This window comes from Pan paniscus, chromosome 1 (assembly GCF_029289425.2).
Source record: "Pan paniscus chromosome 1, NHGRI_mPanPan1-v2.0_pri, whole genome shotgun sequence".
NCBI classification, from domain to species: Eukaryota; Metazoa; Chordata; class Mammalia; order Primates; family Hominidae; genus Pan; species Pan paniscus.
Window position 1 is genome coordinate 211,830,003 of NC_073249.2, and position 19,004 is coordinate 211,849,006.

At 51.6% G+C, this 19,004-nt stretch overlaps 1 protein-coding gene across 3 annotated transcripts in view; it reads right to left on the minus strand.

Moving 5' to 3' along the window:
* Positions 1-19,004, minus strand: part of KAZN (kazrin, periplakin interacting protein) — a 1,229,740-nt gene that overhangs the window by 33,475 nt on the left and 1,177,261 nt on the right. For all 3 annotated transcript variants that reach the window (XM_008951836.4, XM_014342705.5, XM_034955817.3), the window contains one exon: positions 18,876-18,999. In XM_008951836.4, coding sequence (XP_008950084.2) covers positions 18,876-18,999 — 124 coding nt within the window. The remainder of the gene's footprint in view (positions 1-18,875; positions 19,000-19,004) is intronic.

Genomic DNA, 19,004 nt, shown 5'->3' on the forward strand with positions numbered 1-19,004 from the left:
ATAGCAGCATTTGCCTCTAGGACAACCTCAGCTTTTGCCTTTGGTGATCACTCACTGCTCCTGTTCTGGTGTTAGTTTACAGCTTTCGGTTTTTGTCTGTAGACGTCTTGGGGATTTCCCTTATTTTCTGTGAGACCAGGAATGCATTAAAAAGTATGTTTCATTCCAGATTTATTGGTTTTGTAGAGGGAGGCCCTTCCGAATATGTCTTCCCCCAAGCTGCCCTGAGTGGCTGTCCCTCTGGCTGTGTGCACTGTCCACCCAGCACACTGCTTCCTGCTGGCACTGCTGTGCATGGCCTGTCCATCTGCCCTGCCACAAAGTGATTGCCGAGGTCATCAGCCAAGTCTTTCCATATTTGTATTACCAGGGCCTGGTATATGGAGATGTCCAATGTCATCAGTGATGGGAAAAGTCCAGGTTATGGGAAATACCATTTCCTTTGCCTTTCCCCCCAGCTCAGCCCTTCCCTGTTCTACTTGTTTTGACATCCAAGGAAGATGATACCATTATTCACTTGGATATTCCTTTGGGAAGCCTCAGTTTCTCTTGCCTTCCCCCAGGAATAAAGGGGCAAAGGGCACATTTCAGATGGGAAGTGAAGGCTCAGTGGGGTCCCCCGATGTTTCCAGCAGGCTAGTGTGGGAGCTCTGCTTCAACCCCGAATTCCCCACCTCCCAGTGTAGAAGAACCTATGTGAGCAGCCATCTCGCCTGTTCTTGAACGCCTGTGCTTGGTTACATAACATTGGCAAGGATTGCTCAAACTGGCAAGAGGCAGGATGGTGTGTAGGGTGTGGGAAGATACTCTCAAAGGCTGGGAAATGGCTCCTGGCCCTGCCTGCCAGGCTGGGGAACTTGAAGCCAGCCGTGACTCAGAGTGAGAGACAGACAGAGAGAGAGACAGAGAGACAGGCCTAAGCAACGAGACAGACTTGATGGGATCCAAAGGCCTGTGATCAGGAAAGACAGGCCGATGTTCACATGGGTGTTGCCACTGAACTTGGGGCTCTGCGTGTCTGTCCATCCTTTGGACTGCTCTACCAAACCGTACAGTGCCTGCATATTCATTCTATGACCAGAGACACTCATGCCTAATGCTTACTAAGCTACCGGGGACAGGTGGCATGGAAAGGCGGGATGGAAGGATGGTAGACTTTGGAGGGGGTGAGCCCTGGGCTGGAGTGACACAGGCAGCCTGGAGCCAGAGGTGATGGCCGGACAGGCCCAGTGCACCATTCACCAGTGCACCATTCACCAGCGTCTGGTAGAAGCTTTGAGAAGGTTTTGCTATGTACCACTTTCCACCATTTTTGCCCTGAAACTGTCCCCGCTCCACCTAGCCTGAGGTTGACATTTGCAACTAAAAGGGGCTGCACAGGCTTGAGTCCACATGCCTGTCTAGGAGCCATCCAGAGCAAGGAAAGGTGCCTACCTCCGAAGAGTTTGGAGCACCCTGGTACTTGCTGCTCAAATGGCATCATGAATGGGGTCATCTGGGCCTCTCACCCAGTGGGATTCAGAATTCTAGGGCTAAATGGTGCCCTCAAGGTCATGTGGTCCATCCCACAGTCTTGCAGTAGGGCTGGCACTTAGAGGAGGGAGACTGCTCCTAGAGTGGTCTTTAGACCAGGGACGTCAGCTACCAGGGAGGTGGTTAAAAATGCAGAGGTAGATCACTTGAAGTCAGGAGTTCGAGACCAGCCTAGCCAACATGAAACCCTGTCTCTCCTAAAAATACAAAAATTAGCCAGGTATGGTGGCACGCACCTGTAATCCCAGCTACTTGAGAGGCTGAGGCATGAGAATCGCTTGAACCTGGGAGGTGGAAGTTGTAGTGAGTCGAGATCATGCCACTGCACTCTAGCCTGAGCGACAGAGCGAGACTCCGTCTCAAACAAAACAAAACAAACAAAAACAAACCGCAGAGGCTTAGAGGTAAAGGCCTTGTAAATTCTCCTATGCCCACCCTGCATGGAGAGTGAGAGGGAGATGGAATTCTTCATCCTGGTCCCCCATGTCCCTGACCTCAGAGTGCCATTGGCAGACACCCTTGGCAGCAGCTATGGGAAAGACTTAGCACTCTAGTATTTTAATTAATTTTTTTTACTTCTTTTACTATTTAAAATTTTGAGTCTATACCCAGCCTGTGGCTGAGTGACCCATGCCCTGGGCTTCTGAGCCTCTTTTGATGTCTGCAGCATCAAGCACATTGGCACCTCCCTGGCATCTGCATCCCTGGGGTCAAATGTGTGCCTGGATGCAGAGCTCCCTGGAGCCTGATAGAAAAGCTTTAGTTGTAAATGTGTCTTGTGTGTTTGAGTTGGAGGTGGCGCAGGGAACCAGGCTTCCCTGGAGGTCAAGTGAGGTGGCTGAATGTGTCCCTGCACCTGGCTGGGCCTGTTGCTGCCCCATAGGGTCTCAGACCTCAGATAGGGGGGCTGAGCACTTGGACCTCGGCTGCCACTGAGGCAGAGTTGAGGCAGTGAGCTTGGTGAGGGCAGGCTAAGGTTGCAACGTCCCCTGCTGAATTCCATCACTCCTGAGTCTCCATCACCTGTCCCCTGTCTCAGTTGGCTCCACCATCTTCTATCCGGAGCACTCCAGCTGTATCTCAACACCCTACCTCCCTCTTTCTCTTTCATTCCATCCTCTTCAAGCCCAGAGGAAATTTTTTAAAAAAATGGTATCTTCCCAGGGGCCTCTTCTGCTCATCATCCTTCAATGGCTCCCTGGTAAAGTCCAAGGTCCTTGCTGTGACTCACAGGCCGACCTTGCCAGCTTCATCCTTAGCTTCTCACCCCTGCCCTTGGCACCCTGGGCTTCCTGCATTTCCCCGATGCCCCTAATTCCCCCTCTCCAATCCCTGCACCTGCCGTTCCCTTGGCCTGAACAGCGGCCTGTCACTTTCCTCTGCCTGGTGAAACTTACACAGGCTCAGGGCTCTGTTTCAATACTGATTATTTCAGGGACTCCTTTCCTGGTCACCTAGTGTGGGTACCCTACAACTCCCCAACACACACACTCACACACACACACACACACGCTGTCATTAATTCCCGGAACCTTTCCTGCATGACATCTCTCACAGCTGAAACGAACAGTTGTGTAATTATTCGATGAAAGTCTGTGTCTCCCACCAGACCATAAACTGCACATGAGCAGGCACTGGGCCTGGTTTTGCTCCCTAGACATCTCTAGTCCCTAGCAAGGGCCCAACCACGTTTAACAACCGGCTCTTATATTTTCAAGAGGTACACTGGTTTTAGCATTTGCTTGCCAATTTCTGTGGTGTAAATACTCCTATTGTGGCCAATTTCAGTGACCGGCAGGCTGTCACTGGACGTGGAGTTGGGAAGAGATCCATCCGTGGGCCTGTGTGAGCCAGCCCTGGCCCAGCACTGGCTGCAATCGAATGAGCCCTCTAAGTATTGAGTAAAAGAAGGCAGGCAGGAAGGGAGGAACGGAGGGAGGGAGGGAGCAGGCCTTCCTCTGTGGTCTCATCTTCTGCCAACCCCACCTCATCCACACCTCTTCTAGCCACAGCAGGGTCACCTGTGGCCCCTCTTATGCAGTAGATGCTACCATTCTCTTGTCCCTCTGCCTACGGCAAGGCCTCTGAACTTTGGCACTCTCGGCATTTGGGGCCAGATTTCTTTGTCATGGGGCTGTCCCGTGCATCGTAGGACATGTAGCAGCATCCCTGGCCTCCATCCACAAGCTGCTGGGGAGCACCGAGTGTAGCTGCTCCCAGCGTCCCCAGCTTGCCCTAAGGCACAGGGAGGGTCCTACTCCCTTCTACCCCGGGGCCTCTGTTCTCAGCCCAGCCCAGCTCTGTTCAGGCAGCCAACTACTGTCAAAACTCCCTGCCCTTGGGAAGTGGCAGGGGAGCCTCCATCAGCACATGTAGCTCCAAAAGCTGAATTCTCATTTTTTAAACACTTCATGATAATGTGAAAAAACAAATTTTTATGGCCCGATCATGGCTGCCCTGTTGGATGTAGATGCTTTGCTGATCCCTCAGTCACAAGCCCCATGAAATACTTATGAAATGGGTGAAAGGCTTCTGTGGTAGCCCACAGGACCAGGGACAGCGTGGGTGTGAAGAGCATCAGGAGGAGAGCCTATCAGTCACTCACCACTGTGGCTGCTGGGGGCTGATGGCAGGACCCTCAGTGGGCAGCGAGGTGGCAGGGGCCCTGCCACCAACCTGCACCACCCCTGACCCCAGGGCCAGGCTCACCCTTGGGAGGCCCTGGGCTAAAACAGTGGTGGTACTTCCCACCCCAGCGTGTCCCTATTTACGACATCATAAAGTAAATAGAAAAGTCCAGCAGAGCGCTGCTTTTACCAACAATAACTGCTTTATACTTTTAAAAAATCACATGGGCGCCCCCTCATTTTGGTGCCACCATCTTGCAAAGGCCTAGACCTGTGCTTTTTCCCACGACCGGCCACCCTTCTCCCAAACTCGGAGGACAGCCTCCTCCTTCAGTCCCTCCTGCCACACTCTGAAAATTTTCCAAAGGGTCAGGGAATTGAGATCCTGGGGTTGGCCAGGGTCCCCACTGCTCTGCACTCAGTTCCTAGGCAGGTACTTGACAAGTATTCTCTAAGTTTATGCACTTAGGAGGAAGCTGCTAAGAGGTCCAGGGAAGACAAACACATAGTTATCCAATGACAATGACTTTATGCTTTTACATATATATATATCTATACATCAAAAGCTTTCCTCTTTCTTCCTTGCTAACCTGTTCCACTGCTGCAGCAGCACCCACATTTGGGAAGTCCTTCTTATAGTCTCAATTGCAAGTGCAGCCGAAGCCCATCTTTCCCCAGCTGCTGGCCTCCTTGGGCAAGTCCCACACTGACTCCTCTTTTCTGACATGTTTTCCCGGCAGGCTTCTCTGCCAGTGGGCAGCCCTGAAAGGTGGATCCCATGAGAAGTAAGGGGGGATCTTGACACAGGGGGCCAGGGCAAGAAGACCATCCTTCTCCACGCACCCGTGCAGAGGCCGGGCACGTGTGCATCTGTACAGCTCTTGGAGGCAAAGCTGGGGGCGATGGATGGCTGTGGGTTTCAGGAAATCAGCTGTGCCCCAACCCCACTTTCACATTGTTTAGTAAAATATCTGAAATTATGTTGGATTTCACTAAAAAAAATAAGCCAACAGGATTGAATTGTGACAAAAGGTCCTTCATCTTGTGTCCACAATTTAACGACTAGTTATTACTTTAATAATTAATTAACTGGATTAATTCACTCCCTAGCTAGATTTTCACCAATTTTGCCTCTTTGGCTTGAATGAGCCCCCTCCCTGGCAAGCAGTTCCTCCTTAGGCCTCCAGACAACCTAGGTTCTTTCTGGCTCAGCTGAGCCTCTTCCGCAGGCGCCTATGGACACTGGGCATTGTGACGGCTGGGAGACCCTGCCTGGTGAATCCTTGCCTATTTACACACCGGGACAGGAACTCACCACTGAGCCAGATGCCAAGCCTCTAGCCCAGGGTGAGGTGATTGGAGGTGCTGTCTTCTATGTGACTATCTTGCATGATTCACGCAAACTGTCCCACCTCCGATCTCCCTCAAAAAGCTTTGCAACTGCCTCCCGGGAGTTTCCTAAGCCAGTGGTGAGCGGCTTTCACTATGCATTGCACAAAGGCCAGTTTAGGAACAGCAAACACATTTACGAGCAGCATTGATTTAATTTCCTTCAGAACGAAGACAGCTTTGATGAGGTCCTTGGTGGGGGGAATTCTTGCAACTTAGACACCTATAGGAGAATGGCAAGGGGAACACTGGCACCAGTTTTGGCTTTTCCAATCATGCCTCATGAAACGTTCTAACTGGCGGTCCCGTAGCGGCAGCTGAGAGGAACAGCATGTACGCTGCAGACCGATGCCCTTCTAGAATCTGTTAATATGTTCAGCCAGAGCCATAGCATGGGGCAAAGGATCCTAGGAGGTTTCTTCCCATTTTGTGAATTAATCTTCTCTCCCTTTGTAGGTGACCTTTAATCGTGATCCCTGCTCCCCGCCTTGTCTGCCTCCCTCCAGCCCTTGAATTCTGGAAATTAGAGAACAAAGCCTTATCCTAACAGCTCACAGTTTAATCAGCTTCAATCATATCTGCCTGAAAAGCAGTGTCGTGCAGTCTGTTGGACCCCAATTCTTGGCCTTGTTCCATCACTTTATTTTTTATTTTTTATTTTTTTCGAGATGGAGTCTCGCTGTGTTGCCCAGGCTGGAGTACAGTGGCACGATCTCGGCTCACTGCAACATCCGCCTCCTAGGTTCAAGCGATTCTCCTTCCTCAGCCCCCCGAGTAGCTGTGATTACAGGCACGCACCACCATGCCCAGCTATTTTTGTATTTTTAGTAGAGATGGAATTGGCCAGGCTGGTCTCGAACTCCCGGCCTCAAGTGATCTGCCCACCTTGGCCTCCTAAAGTGCTGGGATTACAGGCATGAACCACCGCATCCAGCACACCACTTATTTTGTCTCTTTGGGCTATGTATGTTACTTCTCCGAGCCTCAGTTTCCTCACCAAATTTCTTACGTGACTTTGGTGAGGATGATGTTAGGATAATTTATCTCATCATCCACATCTGCATCCTCAGCCCTAAGCCCTAAACCTGGCATATAGGAAGCATTCAGTCAGTGTTTGTTGAATGACTGAATGAGTGTACATAAAGTGCCTACCACATGCCTGGCACAGTAGGCACTTAATAAATGTCAGCAAGTCATATTAGCTTTCCTCACACCCCCTGCTACCTCTCCTGCTCCCATGAAGCCAGTCTTTGTCCCCATTCCTCATTCTGAGCCCCTGTCCGCATCCCTGGGAGGCCTGCAGCTGCTTTTCATGCTGATAACTGCGCAGCCTCCTGGGATTTCTGGATAATACGGAGTCACCCTATTGTCAGGCCCATCAACATCTTCACCTGAAGGTGAAACCCCCAACCCCCATCTCTGAGTCCCAGAGACTCCGGTAGTGACTATAAAAAACAACTGAGTCACGTGGCTGCAAGCAGCTGACCTGGTCCTGTGTGGCCCTTGCGGAGGAGGGGTGGAGCTCAGGATTCCTGCAGTGACTCAAGGCCTCTGAGGGCAGTGCTGAGCGAAGACCCCTTTTCCCTTCTCCACTGCCACTCCCCAAACACTCTAAGTCTTGGGAACACTTCTCTGGGTTGAGAAACGAGCGTGGAGCCCTGCTGCCTGGCCGTCAGGGAGTGGAGGACAGGAGGGCCCTCCAGTGAAGGAGGATAGTGGTGAATTGAGATAGGCGCCTACAGCCAGACAGGCCCGGGGACTCCACACGCAGGGGAAGACCAGGGACTGTCAGAGCACGAGGTGTCCACAGAGAGAGAATCTAGACTGGAGGTGACAAAGCTGTTGGCCCTGAGACAAATTAGGGCCTTGGAAATTGTCCCCCAGTGGACACTAAATTAAAAAAAGATTAGTTGTCAATATGAAAGAATTGGGGTGTATTATGTGAGATTTTTGGCTTCTCTAGAAGATCCGGAGCTCTGGAAACACCGGGCTGGCTTTGCTCCGAGCAGCCTCGCTGGAGTGAGCAGAGCTGCTTCCTTTTGCTACAGCACGTGCTGGCCCCCCGTGGCCACGTCACTGACCTGCCTATCTGCAGGGTCCCCACAGGCCTCTGAGTTTGCGGCGTAGTTGAAATGAGGCGAGTAAGTGTCCAGCCCAATGCTGGCAACTGAGAGAGCCCACAAGGTGGGTCCTTGTCATTGTCACCCTAATATGTGTTTGCAGTGGGTGCTGATCTAAAACAGCAGGCGGTGACCGTAATTCCAGCTTGCTCCGCGAGGCCGTGCAGTCGTGACGGCTAATGTTTGCCTGGTGCTTTACAACTAGTAAGCATGAGCTCACTGCATCCTCCCCAGAGAGGGGGACTCAAGATTCCCAGGGGCCCATTTTACAGATGAGAAAAGTGGAGCTCAGAAAAGCCAATCAATTGTGTGCAGAGGGCACAGCCCAGACTCAGGGCCTGGGTTCCTGCTCTGAAGCAGAGATTTTCTGTCACGTGGGCCTCTGCAGCCCTGAAAGAAGCAGCTGGGATGTCTTGGATACGTCTCTCCATTTACTATTTTATCTTTGCAACAGCCAATATGTTTTATCTCCATTTCAAAGAGGGGGAAACTGAGGCTCAAAGGGACTCGGTGTTGCACAGCTGGTATGTGCCGATGCTGGGATTGAGCCTCAGGATCTAGCTCTGAAGCCCAGGCCTTTCCTCAAGCCCCTCCCTGTAGGAGGCCGATCAATTCTGCTGGGCTCAGGCTGTCACTAAGATGAGTTTGTTTCTTGCACACATGTGAAAAGATGCAAGGAATTTGGAATTGGCTCACACACTCAAGCTGCCATCAGTGACCCGGGCCTGTTACCTCTAACCCTCCATTTGGGGACAGGCCCTCAAGTTCCTCCTGGCTTGTCTCAAGTCTCCTCCTTGCCACCACAGCTCTGGTGCCCACAGTGACAGCTGTCAGAGGCTGCTTCCTTCCCTCCTGGTCCACATGCCCTGGCCACAGGCTCCACACCGCCTCCACAGACATCAGCCTCCTAATAAGGAAGGAAGCTGGCCTAGTATAGCACGGATCCAATTTGGATGCGACTCTGACATCTCTGGCCTGTCCCAGGGAAAGGAATTAGGCAGCTCAGAGCCACCAAAGGGTGATGAAGTGCTCTGGAGGGCAGGTGGGGCCAGACACCCTGGCAGCATGGACATGCCCATCCCCTGGGTCCCTGTGCCAGCAGACTCAGCCCGTCTGTCTATATCTAGGACCTAGGAGAGCAGGAAAATAATGAACACCCTGGGACCGGCATTTCCAAGCCAATCTGTGGGGCTCTTCTGCCTCGTGTGGGTGCTGTGCACTGCTTCGGGTCCTTTCTTAGCAGAGTCGATGCTGAGATAGAGGGGCTGTGACTACAGCTGGCCTTGTGCCTGTCACCTCCCTTCTGGAGGCCCATAGGGATGTCATATGAGCCACAGAGACTTCTCATGGCTAAATAATGGTGGCATGCTTAGAGATCGCCACAGAACCACTGACAGCGCCCTCAAAGCACAGAATAGTGGAGCTAAAGGGCCCGAAGAAGTCATCTGTCCCAATAGTTCCCAGTCGGTGATCCACCGAATGAGAGTAAAAGGTGTGGTTCTGTGGTCACGTAAGTTTGGGAAACACTAGATGGGTAAAGGTAGAAGATTTTCTTTCATTGCAGAACTTGTCAGAGCCTTAATAAGTGAAAGGGTTGTGCTGATCTATAAGGGGTGGAGATATGATGCAGTGTTTCCAAAACTTACTGACCCAGGGATTTTTTTTCCCCCTAGTTGAGTCTTATGGTTGGAGGCAGCTCAAAGCACTGGCCAGGAAGGCAGGAGCCCTGGGTTCCAGAACCAGTTCAGACACTGATGCCCTGCTGGGCTGTGGTCAAGCACCCTCCCATCTGCAATATGAGGGGAGTGGACTAGAGACCACTGACACCCCTCTCAGCTCCCAAACTCTTGCTCCCTCTGGTCCTATTCTGGGCTGGCCCCTGCAGCTTGGGCAAATTGCTGAACTTACCTGGGCCTCAGTCTTCTCATCTGTACAAAGGGCCCTGTCCTGCCTACCTCACAGGGCCGGCGAGAGGCTGAAATGAGATCACCATTGCCATTGTCATCATCACGGTCATCATCATGGTGGCTAAGGTCTATTGCGCCCTGTGCTAAGCCTTGTATACATATTGGCCTGTTTCATCCCTGCAGCCACACTCTGACCTAGTATCTTTTCACCCCTATTGTCCCCATGAAGAAACAAAGGCACAGCAGGTGAAGTCCTTTGCCTAAGGTTACCAGGTAACAAGCGTCAGGACTGAGGTTGAAACCCAGGGAGTTTGCCCGGGATGTAATCTCTTAACCCTGACCCCCATCTCCCTGTGAAAGAGTGTCGTGAACTGTAAATCGCTGTGACCTGGGGAGGCGTTGCTCAATGCAGTTGTCCTGTGGTTCGTGGGGGACATTCATGGCCTTGGCCTTGTCTTATAGACTTCCAGAAGGGGAGCCAGGGGCCCCATTTTCCTATTTCCTGTTCTACCAGGGTTGAGGGTCTCATACTGCCCCTCACTGATAGGGAGGAGGGGTGAGCAGGGAAGCCGGGGGACACCCATGAGGAGTGACTCCTTCACCAGGCTGGTGCCCCTCTCCCTTCCTGATCACAGCCCAGAGACCCCTGGAGGAGCTTGGAGATGATGTGCCCCCTGGTTTTCTCACATACTGCCTCTCAGCTGCAGAGATGCTGCAGACCCGTCATTCACACCTATTTCAACAAGCCGAATACACTGGAGTTTAGGGCTAAAGGGCAGGGAGGCGGATGGCAGGGAGGGACCCTCCAACACGGTGGCTGCAGCCTCTCCCTTGCCGACCGCCTTCTGAGGCACATCCAGGGACTTCTCAGATTTCACAGGCCACAGGTGGAAAACCACTGTCCTGGTCTGTTTTAGAGACAGCTTAAGGCCCAGAGAGGGAGACCAGCTTGGCTGTGGTCACACAGCGAGTCCTTGACCAACCTGAACACTGGGAGTCAAGAGCCGGGCTCAGGGGCCCTGAAGGCGCTGGGCTGGGGGTGGTGGGGCTTCTGGGTGAAGAAGACTGGGCCTCCTCAGGAGCCCAAGGGCAGGGGTGGGCAGAGGCCTGCAGGCCCCTCTGTAGCAGCTCCACATCTGACCACTTCCCAGAGTGCAGCAGCTTGGGCTGACTTGCCCCCAATTTAGGGCTCATGGTCTGGTGTCCATGGGATATCACTGGCCCCAGACCGAGGCCAGCACGTCCACCGGACAAAAGTCTCAGTCGGACACAGGTCAGGAGGAGTCGGATGGACCTCAGGCTCAGAACTCAGATCTCTCTCAGGTTTGACTCCTGCTTCTGCCACTTCCTGGCTATGCATCTCTCGGAGACTCGGGGAACCTCTCTGTGCCTGCAGTGTGGGTGCTGCTGCAGGCTTCTGAGGCTGGCCTGGGGCGTCAGATACTCCAGAGTGCCCGTCCCCTCTGCTCAGCGGGGCCTAGCAAGGCCCCAAGCAGCAGGTTGCCTGGGGGGCAGCTTGGGGTCTGGCTTGGGTAAGTTTCCTCCCTTACTGGGGGGACCCTGGGGTTGCCCCAGGAAGGTGGCCTCAACCTACCTTGTGATGGCCCTGGCGAGTCTGCCCTCCAACCCACGGGCACTACGCTGCCACCCTCAGTCTCTGCCCCATGTCACCTCCTGCGACAGCCCACACCAGGCAGCTTGTTCAATACGCACATAGCTCCCAGGGCCTCGGCCTTAGACCCTTTGGTTCGGTAGCTACAGGATGGGGCCTGGGAATGGATATCTTTAAAACCCAAGGCTAGGTCAGGTTTGACAACCACTGATCTCCTTGTGCTTCTCAAACCTCCTCTCTTCCTCTTTCCTTCTCACTCACTCTACCATGGGACCTTTCACGTGGACTCGTACACGGAAGTCCAGTGTGTAACAGGTAAGTGCAGAGCCACTGGCTGAGGGTAGGCTGGAGCCCTGCCTGCTGATTCTTTTGCCAGCTATGGCAACCCCTTGAGGGACTGCTGAGGAACCCCTTCGGGGTTCCATGGAACACAGTTTGCAAACCCCATATTTTGCCAGTCTCTTCCTCTTCTGGATTAAGGAGTTGAATCCTAAAAAGCTGGCCTACTCAGCGCCCGGCCTCATCCTACCAATGAGGCTTTCATTCTGATGTTCTCTGAAGCTTTCTATTGCTCAGCAGGCCCTGAGAGGGGGCTTGGGGCCAGTGGGTGACCTGAGACTACACAGCAAAGTTACCAAGAAGATGGACTCTGGAGCCAGACTGCTAGAGGTGAATCCCAGTTCCACCTCTTCCTAGGTGTGTGACTCCAGTCAAGAACTTCACCTCTCTGTGCCTTGGTTTGTTCATCTGTAAACTGGGGATGACATGTATTTTGGAGAGTTGCTGGAAGGATTATACGAGTGAGTGTCTGGAAAGAGCTTAGAACAGTGCTTGGCACAAAGAAAATACTGCATAAGTGAGGCAGCCCTGACTTCCAGACCAGGCTGGCCCTGGGTTCTGACAGCAGCGTCTAAGTGTTTCTACTCAGACCTCAGAAAGACAGAATGCTGTCAGAGCTGGTGGATTCTAGGGGCAAATAACTCAAACCCTCCCTGTTCTGAGGCAGAGCAGCCCAGATTCTTTTTTGTAGCAGTGCTGGAACTGCATTTGCACTCTGAGGGCTGGTGTTCACAGATCCTGGCAGATGGAGGAACTTCACACACACAGCCCGATGCCCTGATTTTACCCCAGGGACAAGTTTTGATTTGAGGCACTGTCAGGCTCAAGATGTGTTACAAATCACAGAGAATAGTAATCATGGGGCCAGCCCTTTTCAGACTCCAAAAACACATTCCGTTCTCATTTCTGAACCTACGAGGAGCGGAGGGTAATTACACCCATTTTACAGATGAGTACACTGAGGTTCATAGGTTAAACAACTTGCTTAGAATCAGATGTGGGGCCAGAACTGGGAGCGATTATCCAGGTATGACCGGGAAGCCACTGGTGGGCTACAAGGGTCCTCTGGATGGGGGCAAAAATGACTTCCCAAAGGCAAATCTTCCGTTGAGGATTCTGGAAGCAAGGCACGCAATTTTATAGGTTCTCTTGTATTGGTGCGATTAACAGCTACTTACTGGTAACCATTAAGAAAGCAACAAGGAATTTTCGAAACCTAAAACTCAGAAATGCAAACAAGCTACCAGCCAGTGTTTTCTGTGATCCAGAAGCATGGTTTCTGTACACAGCCTGGCAACGTCACAAGGCCTTGCAAGGCACGTGCTAGGTCATCAGAGGTCCTGCCATTTTCAGGATGAATAGGCCAAGATTTTCCCTTGCTGCTATTCTTGGATCAATCCTGTTGGGATCATTTTCTCAAGGATTCAGTTTGTTGCCCTATAGAGTACCGTGCTGCATATTTGCATATTTTCCAGCCATGGGACTTTGAGACATCATCCAATTGTGGTTCAGGTATGAAATATCCATACCCAGGCTGGGTGCGGTGGCTCACACTTGTAATTCCAGCACTTTGGGAGGCCAAGGTGGGTGGATCACCTGAGGTCAGGCGTTCAAAATCAGCCTGGCCAACATGGCAAACTCCCGTCTCTACTAAAAACAACACAAAAAGTAGCCGGGTGTGGTGATGCACGCTTGTAGTCCCAGCTACTAGGGAGGCTGAGGTGGGAGAATCGCTTGAACCCAGGAGGCAAAGGTTGCAGTGAGCCGAGATCGCGCCACTGCACTCCAGCCTGGGCGACAGAGTGAGACTCTGTCTCAAAAAAGAAAAAAAAAGAAAAAAAAAAGAAAAAAAAAAAGAGAAATATCCATATCCTATTTGCCATCCCAGACTTATACCCACAATTTGCCCACAGGGGGACATTTTAGTGACATGCCATAACTTTGATATTTAAATAACTTCTAACATACGAACTGCTAAGATATTTGTAAGTTTGGGGGCATTATTTTGTAATGCAGAATTACGAATATACTCTTTTATAAAGAATAAGCTGATACATGTTCCCTATTCATTCTTCATTATCACCAGGTTCTGTAACCACTGGAAAATGGGAACAGGTGGGGGCCAGGGACCGGGGCATATTTTGCCCCGCCCAGTGGAGTCCAACTGGAAAAAGCCTAGGAGCCATCTGGGGTGTCTGGGAAAATGCAAGTTTTTGGGGAAAACCCAGAGATATTTTATTTATTCATTTATAAATAACAGACAGGGTCTCACTCTGTCGCCCAGGCTGGAGTGCAGTGGCTTGATCTCGGCTCATTGCAGCCTCGACATCCCAAGCTCAAGGGATGCTTCAGCCTCAGCCTCCCGAGTAGCTGGGACTACAGGCGTGTGCCACCACACTTGGCTAACTTTTGGCCCAGAGGTATTTTAAAAATCATTTTGTCAAACGACTGATGTCCCCCACGGTTCAGGCTCACTCTGCCTGGATTCCCCAGGAGCCCAGGTTGAGTGACGGGCACGATACCGTTTGTCACAGGTGCGGGGCGGCTCTTGGACCGCAGGCTCATGCTGTGGCGGGGAAGGGTGCCACAGAGCTCCCCAGGTGTGGGGGGCTGCACTACCCCTCAGGATCTGCAGCTCTGGTACAGCCAGGGGTTGGACTGCAGGGCCAGTGGAAGTAATTCTGCTCCTGACTTAGCCAGGAAGAGGAAGGGAGAGCTGGTGCTGGACAGCAGCCGGTTTCTGCTCTGATTCCCCCGCTGATTCCTCTCTAGGGGTGAGCTTTCTGGGCCTGCGGGGAAAAGGCTGATGGAAACAGACTCAGTCACAAAAGTGAGGCAGTGCAAAGCTGTGTCAGAGGCTACTGGTGGGCGAGGGGCCTTGAAACCAGGCCCAGATGATGCACTGAAGATGCCCACCTGGGAGAAGGCCCAGCTGCTTGGCGGCAGCCCCTCACTGCTCAGACGGTGGAGTGGTTCAGGGCACAAACTCTGTAGCCAAAACTCCATAGTTTGAGGCCCACTTCTATTGTCTCCCAGCTCCATGACCTCAGATGAGTTACTCAACCTCTGTTTTCTCATCAATGACAGACTGTTGGGAGGGTTAACTGAGTTAATATGTGTAAAGTGCATAGCATGGACCCTGGCCTGTGGTAAATGCCTAGCCAATGTTAGATATTATTATTATTGTTATTATTGGTTACAGCTGTTTTAGCCTGCAACGTGGGTAGGAGGAGCACACAGACGGGCCACTGAGTACAGTCATGCAGCTTGTGTATTGAGAAACCAGGACACCATTCACGTGGTAGCCTGGAGAATGGCACCTTCTGGAGTAATGCAGTGCACAACCTGTGCAGCTGGCCCTGGATGCCCTGGGCAGCCCTACTCCAATTTCTAATAGGTACCATTTGAAGTTGGACCATTTGGAGCAAGGTCCTGGAGAAGATTCTTTTTAAAATATTTATTTATTTTTTTGAGACAGAGTCTCGCTCTGTCACCCAGGTTGGAGCGCAGTGGCGCGATCTCGGCTCACTGCAAGCTCCAACTCCCGGGTTCATGCCATTCTCCTGCTTCAGCTTCCCTGGAGAAGATTCTTTTAAAAAAGGAGGTATGGTGGCTTTTGAGTAGAGCTACAAAGACCCCAAATAAGGTATGGCCTGGCTCTTGAGAAGGTCCCAGGATGAGAGGCACAATAGCTAGGACGCTGGCCAAGTCATTCCTCTCTGGGCCAAAGTTTTTGCCACATGTCCAGCATGAGAGACAGGGTTAGTTTTGAGAGGGCAAAAAGGCTTTATCCTTGTATGCCAACTCTGATTGACTGGCTGTGGCTATCTGAGGCTATGTAAAGTGAGAAATCAGAGGCCACTTCGGGATGGGCAGGAAGGGCTCTTCAATTGATTGGTGATGTCTGCATGGGGCCAGGGAGAGGGGAGTAGGGGCATGCGTGTGGCCACACTTGCCCTCCTCAGATCAGCTCAGTGGTTCTAATCCTGGCAACCCTTTAGAATCACCAGAGGAGATTTAAATACACTTCAATTCCAGGAATATGGCCTGGAATGAGTATTTTTTTTTCCCTAAGGTGTGGTCAGGCTGAGAACTGCTGGGGTAGATGGCCCTAAGTTCCTTGTCACCCAGGGCTTTCCTGGCCTTCCCAATCCTACCATATCCACTTGCATCCTCACTGGGGGCTCATTTTCACCTCGGCATGGTGTCTGTATTACATAGCTTTATGCTGCAGAGGTGGGAGGGGACTTAAAAGCCAGCCCTCCATCAGTCTTATTGCCGGGGAAAATTTTTTTTCAGTTGGGAGATATAGAGATTGAGGGTACTGACTATGTCAGGCTTTGGGGTAACCCGGGTACCCTCTTCTCGGGACATACAGTGAAGTCTCGCTGGGGGAGGCCTGAGTTTTGTATCTGGGGAGTTCTCTTGGGGCTAGGAAAAGCCTGGCTCACTCTGGCTTCAATCAAGGAAGCCTGTGGCTCCCTCTCTATCTCCCTGAAGCTCCTCTCGGTCCTCCAGGGAGGGTGGGATCGTGGGACGCGCAGAGGTCCACGGAGATCTGCGGGAAGTAACACGCCCCAAAGCACAGGCTCCTCTGGGGCCTCTGGAAGGAGCTCAGGGGGAGAAGGAAGCAGACGAAAGCTGACTGGGGCCACTAAGCTCCACAATGCAGGGTGCCAGGTGGGGGGTGGTGCATTTGGACCACAGGGTAGCCCTCCAAATTACAGTCAGGGTGGCAGAGGCGAGATGCTTCTGGGAGGCTACCCCGGCTCGGCCCCTCCAAGGGCCCCGAATCCAGCCAGCTTTCCTCGGCCCCTCCCATCCCCCCTCCCAGAACCCAGCCCTGGAAGTCCAAGGAGCAGGTCATGCCAGCCTGTGCCTCCCAGAGGGGCAGAGCCTCCCACCCGGAGCCAAATAGAAGCAATCAAATAACATAGAATTCGATCATATTTTAAAATAAGCTTTATTTAGATTTTTTTTTAATATTTTATATTTGCATCCATGCCTTCGAGAAACCTTTCCCACGGGAAAGGTTATTTTCGTCTAATGTTACCCATAACTCATTCGCTATTTGACGTAGTTCTCTTAAATAAATCATCCTTTAGTAACTCTTAGAATTATCTCCTAATTTACAAAAACTGAAATGAAAAGGAACTACTAAATCATTAGCAGGAGGGGTTGCAATCTTATTTTCTTGTAAGTAAAGGGAAAATGATAAAAATCAACCGGAAAAGAAATTCATGGGCAAGAAAAGTATTTTCTAAAATCTGTCTCCGTAGAGAAAGATGCCAGCTTGGGTCGCTCCCCCTCACCCCTAGGCTCGGTTAAACAGTTTGGTCAAAGGAGGACAGAAAAGTCCTTATGAGGGCCTCTGCCTGCTTGCTGTTTGCTGACTTTTGGACCAGGTCAGAAGGAAAGTGTTGTTTGTTCTTGAGACTTTGGACACAATGTCCTATGCCTTCTGATAGAGATACTCTAGCATTTGAAAATCTCCTTGCTTCTTTTTAAGAGCTGAAAATGTCACCGTTAGCAGAAAGCACGACTACTGTTGTCTAGAGGTGTGGGTTGAGCTGTTAGTTGTTAAGGACGAGCAGAAGCAAAAGAATAAGGAAATTGAGTTTTAGGCCTTGGGCAGACCTAGCTGAACAGCTCACACATCCTCCGTCCCCCGGCATTAAAATACACACAGTTCCTTTGCTGGTGAAGCCTCTTTGGGGCCAACGCCACCCCCCACATAGGCAGATGTTCCTGCCAGCTCTTGTCTCCTGGGGTGGGTAGGCTCAGGCTGCTGTGACAAGTTGGGGGACAGAGTCCAAGGGATCCTGGGAGATTCTAAGTGTGGCTGATGGAACCAACCAGAATGGGGAGGGTGGAGGGCTCAGGTGCTGGACTCTGTGTCCCCACTGTGGCCCTCCTTTTGAAGTGGGTGCCTCTCCTAACAACACCTGCCTGGCCCACCTGCATCCTAAACCCAGGACAAGAAAGACACAGCTGCAGGGAGGAACAGAAGCTGCTGGAGGCCCCTCGGAGAACAGACTCAGGCCAGGGTCCCACTGATCGTACCCTTGGATGTGTGGCAGGCTGTCTTGCCCTGAACTCAACCTCTCTCAAAAGACAGACCCAAAGAAGGGGACCATGACTGTCAGCACTCTGCTCACTGAGGTCGTGTTCTGTATGTCAGATAAATAAATATATAGAGAAAGGCCTGGAGGGAGCTCTGGGTGGGAAGAAGGTGGAGGATCCTTTCATGCATGGGCAGGAGAATGGGAGAGACAGAGAGAGAGGGAGAGAGAAGAAAGAACAGAAAAAGCAAGCTTTGAAATCCAATGGTCCCTGGGTTCTGGCCACCCTAAACTACTTTGCACAGTTGGGTAGCAGCATGGTAACAGAACAGACAAGTCAACAGAGACACCCACCTCCCGCCCACCCCATGGAAAAATAGACATTCCAATATTTATGTAATAATTTAGATAGAATAAGTTTTCAGCATTTGTGCAAATAAATTAAATGAAACAATTTTCTTTTTTTCTTTTTTTTCATAAAGAAAGAAACGGCAATGCAATTTAAAAACAGGTAGGCCGTTTAAAAGAGCCCGTTTGACCTCTGACAAACCCAGCCAAGACAAGGCCCCTTGGCCGGGCTCGCGAGTCTTTGTAGAGAGCAGAGCTTACCCTGACGACGATGGCGTTTTGTGGTTAAAGTGACTTGGGCGCACCCCCAGGACAGGGTCTGGTCCCACACGTTCACACCAGGGGGGCGGGAGGGGGGACATCAAAAACAGACCACACCCTCTGCCAGACGGGCTCCAGGAGTAGCGGTTTGGACGAGGGACATTTACAAGCACAGAGTGCACAATAGTTTTGTTATTTACAAATACACAGCAGTCCTTCAAGTTTTCAAGTTTCATAAAAAGGAGGAGGGGAGGAGAAAGGGGGAAAAAAACAAAAACAAAAACAAACCGACGAACCAAACAAAAAGAAAAAAAAAGAAAAACCAAACACTGAAGAAAAATAATAAACCAGATTAACAACACAACTGTATCGCTCCAAAGACGACAGAGAGTTGACAGGTTCACACACGGTTTGCGGTATGTACATCAATTACAGAGGTGGCGACGCAGGGGAGAGAGGTTCACACTCGTGTTTTCGCTTGTTAGAGGCGCTCGGCCACACCCAGCACCCATGTGTGCCAGTGCACACGTGCACACGCACCCCACGCACGGCCACACGCGCACCCACGCTCGCTTGCACACACGCCCACACGCACAGACACGCCTGCGGGCAGCAGGCGCAGGGGAGCGCGTATCACCAGTCCGCGTCCTCCTCTATGTAATAATCAGGGGCGGTACCATCAAAGAGGCCGGGGTCGAGGGACTTCCGCTGCTTCCCTCTGGCGAAGACGCGGGAGATGGAGCCGAATCCCATCTTCTCTTTCTTCTTTTTCCGTTTTTGGTCTTCAAGATCCTCTAGTGACTGAG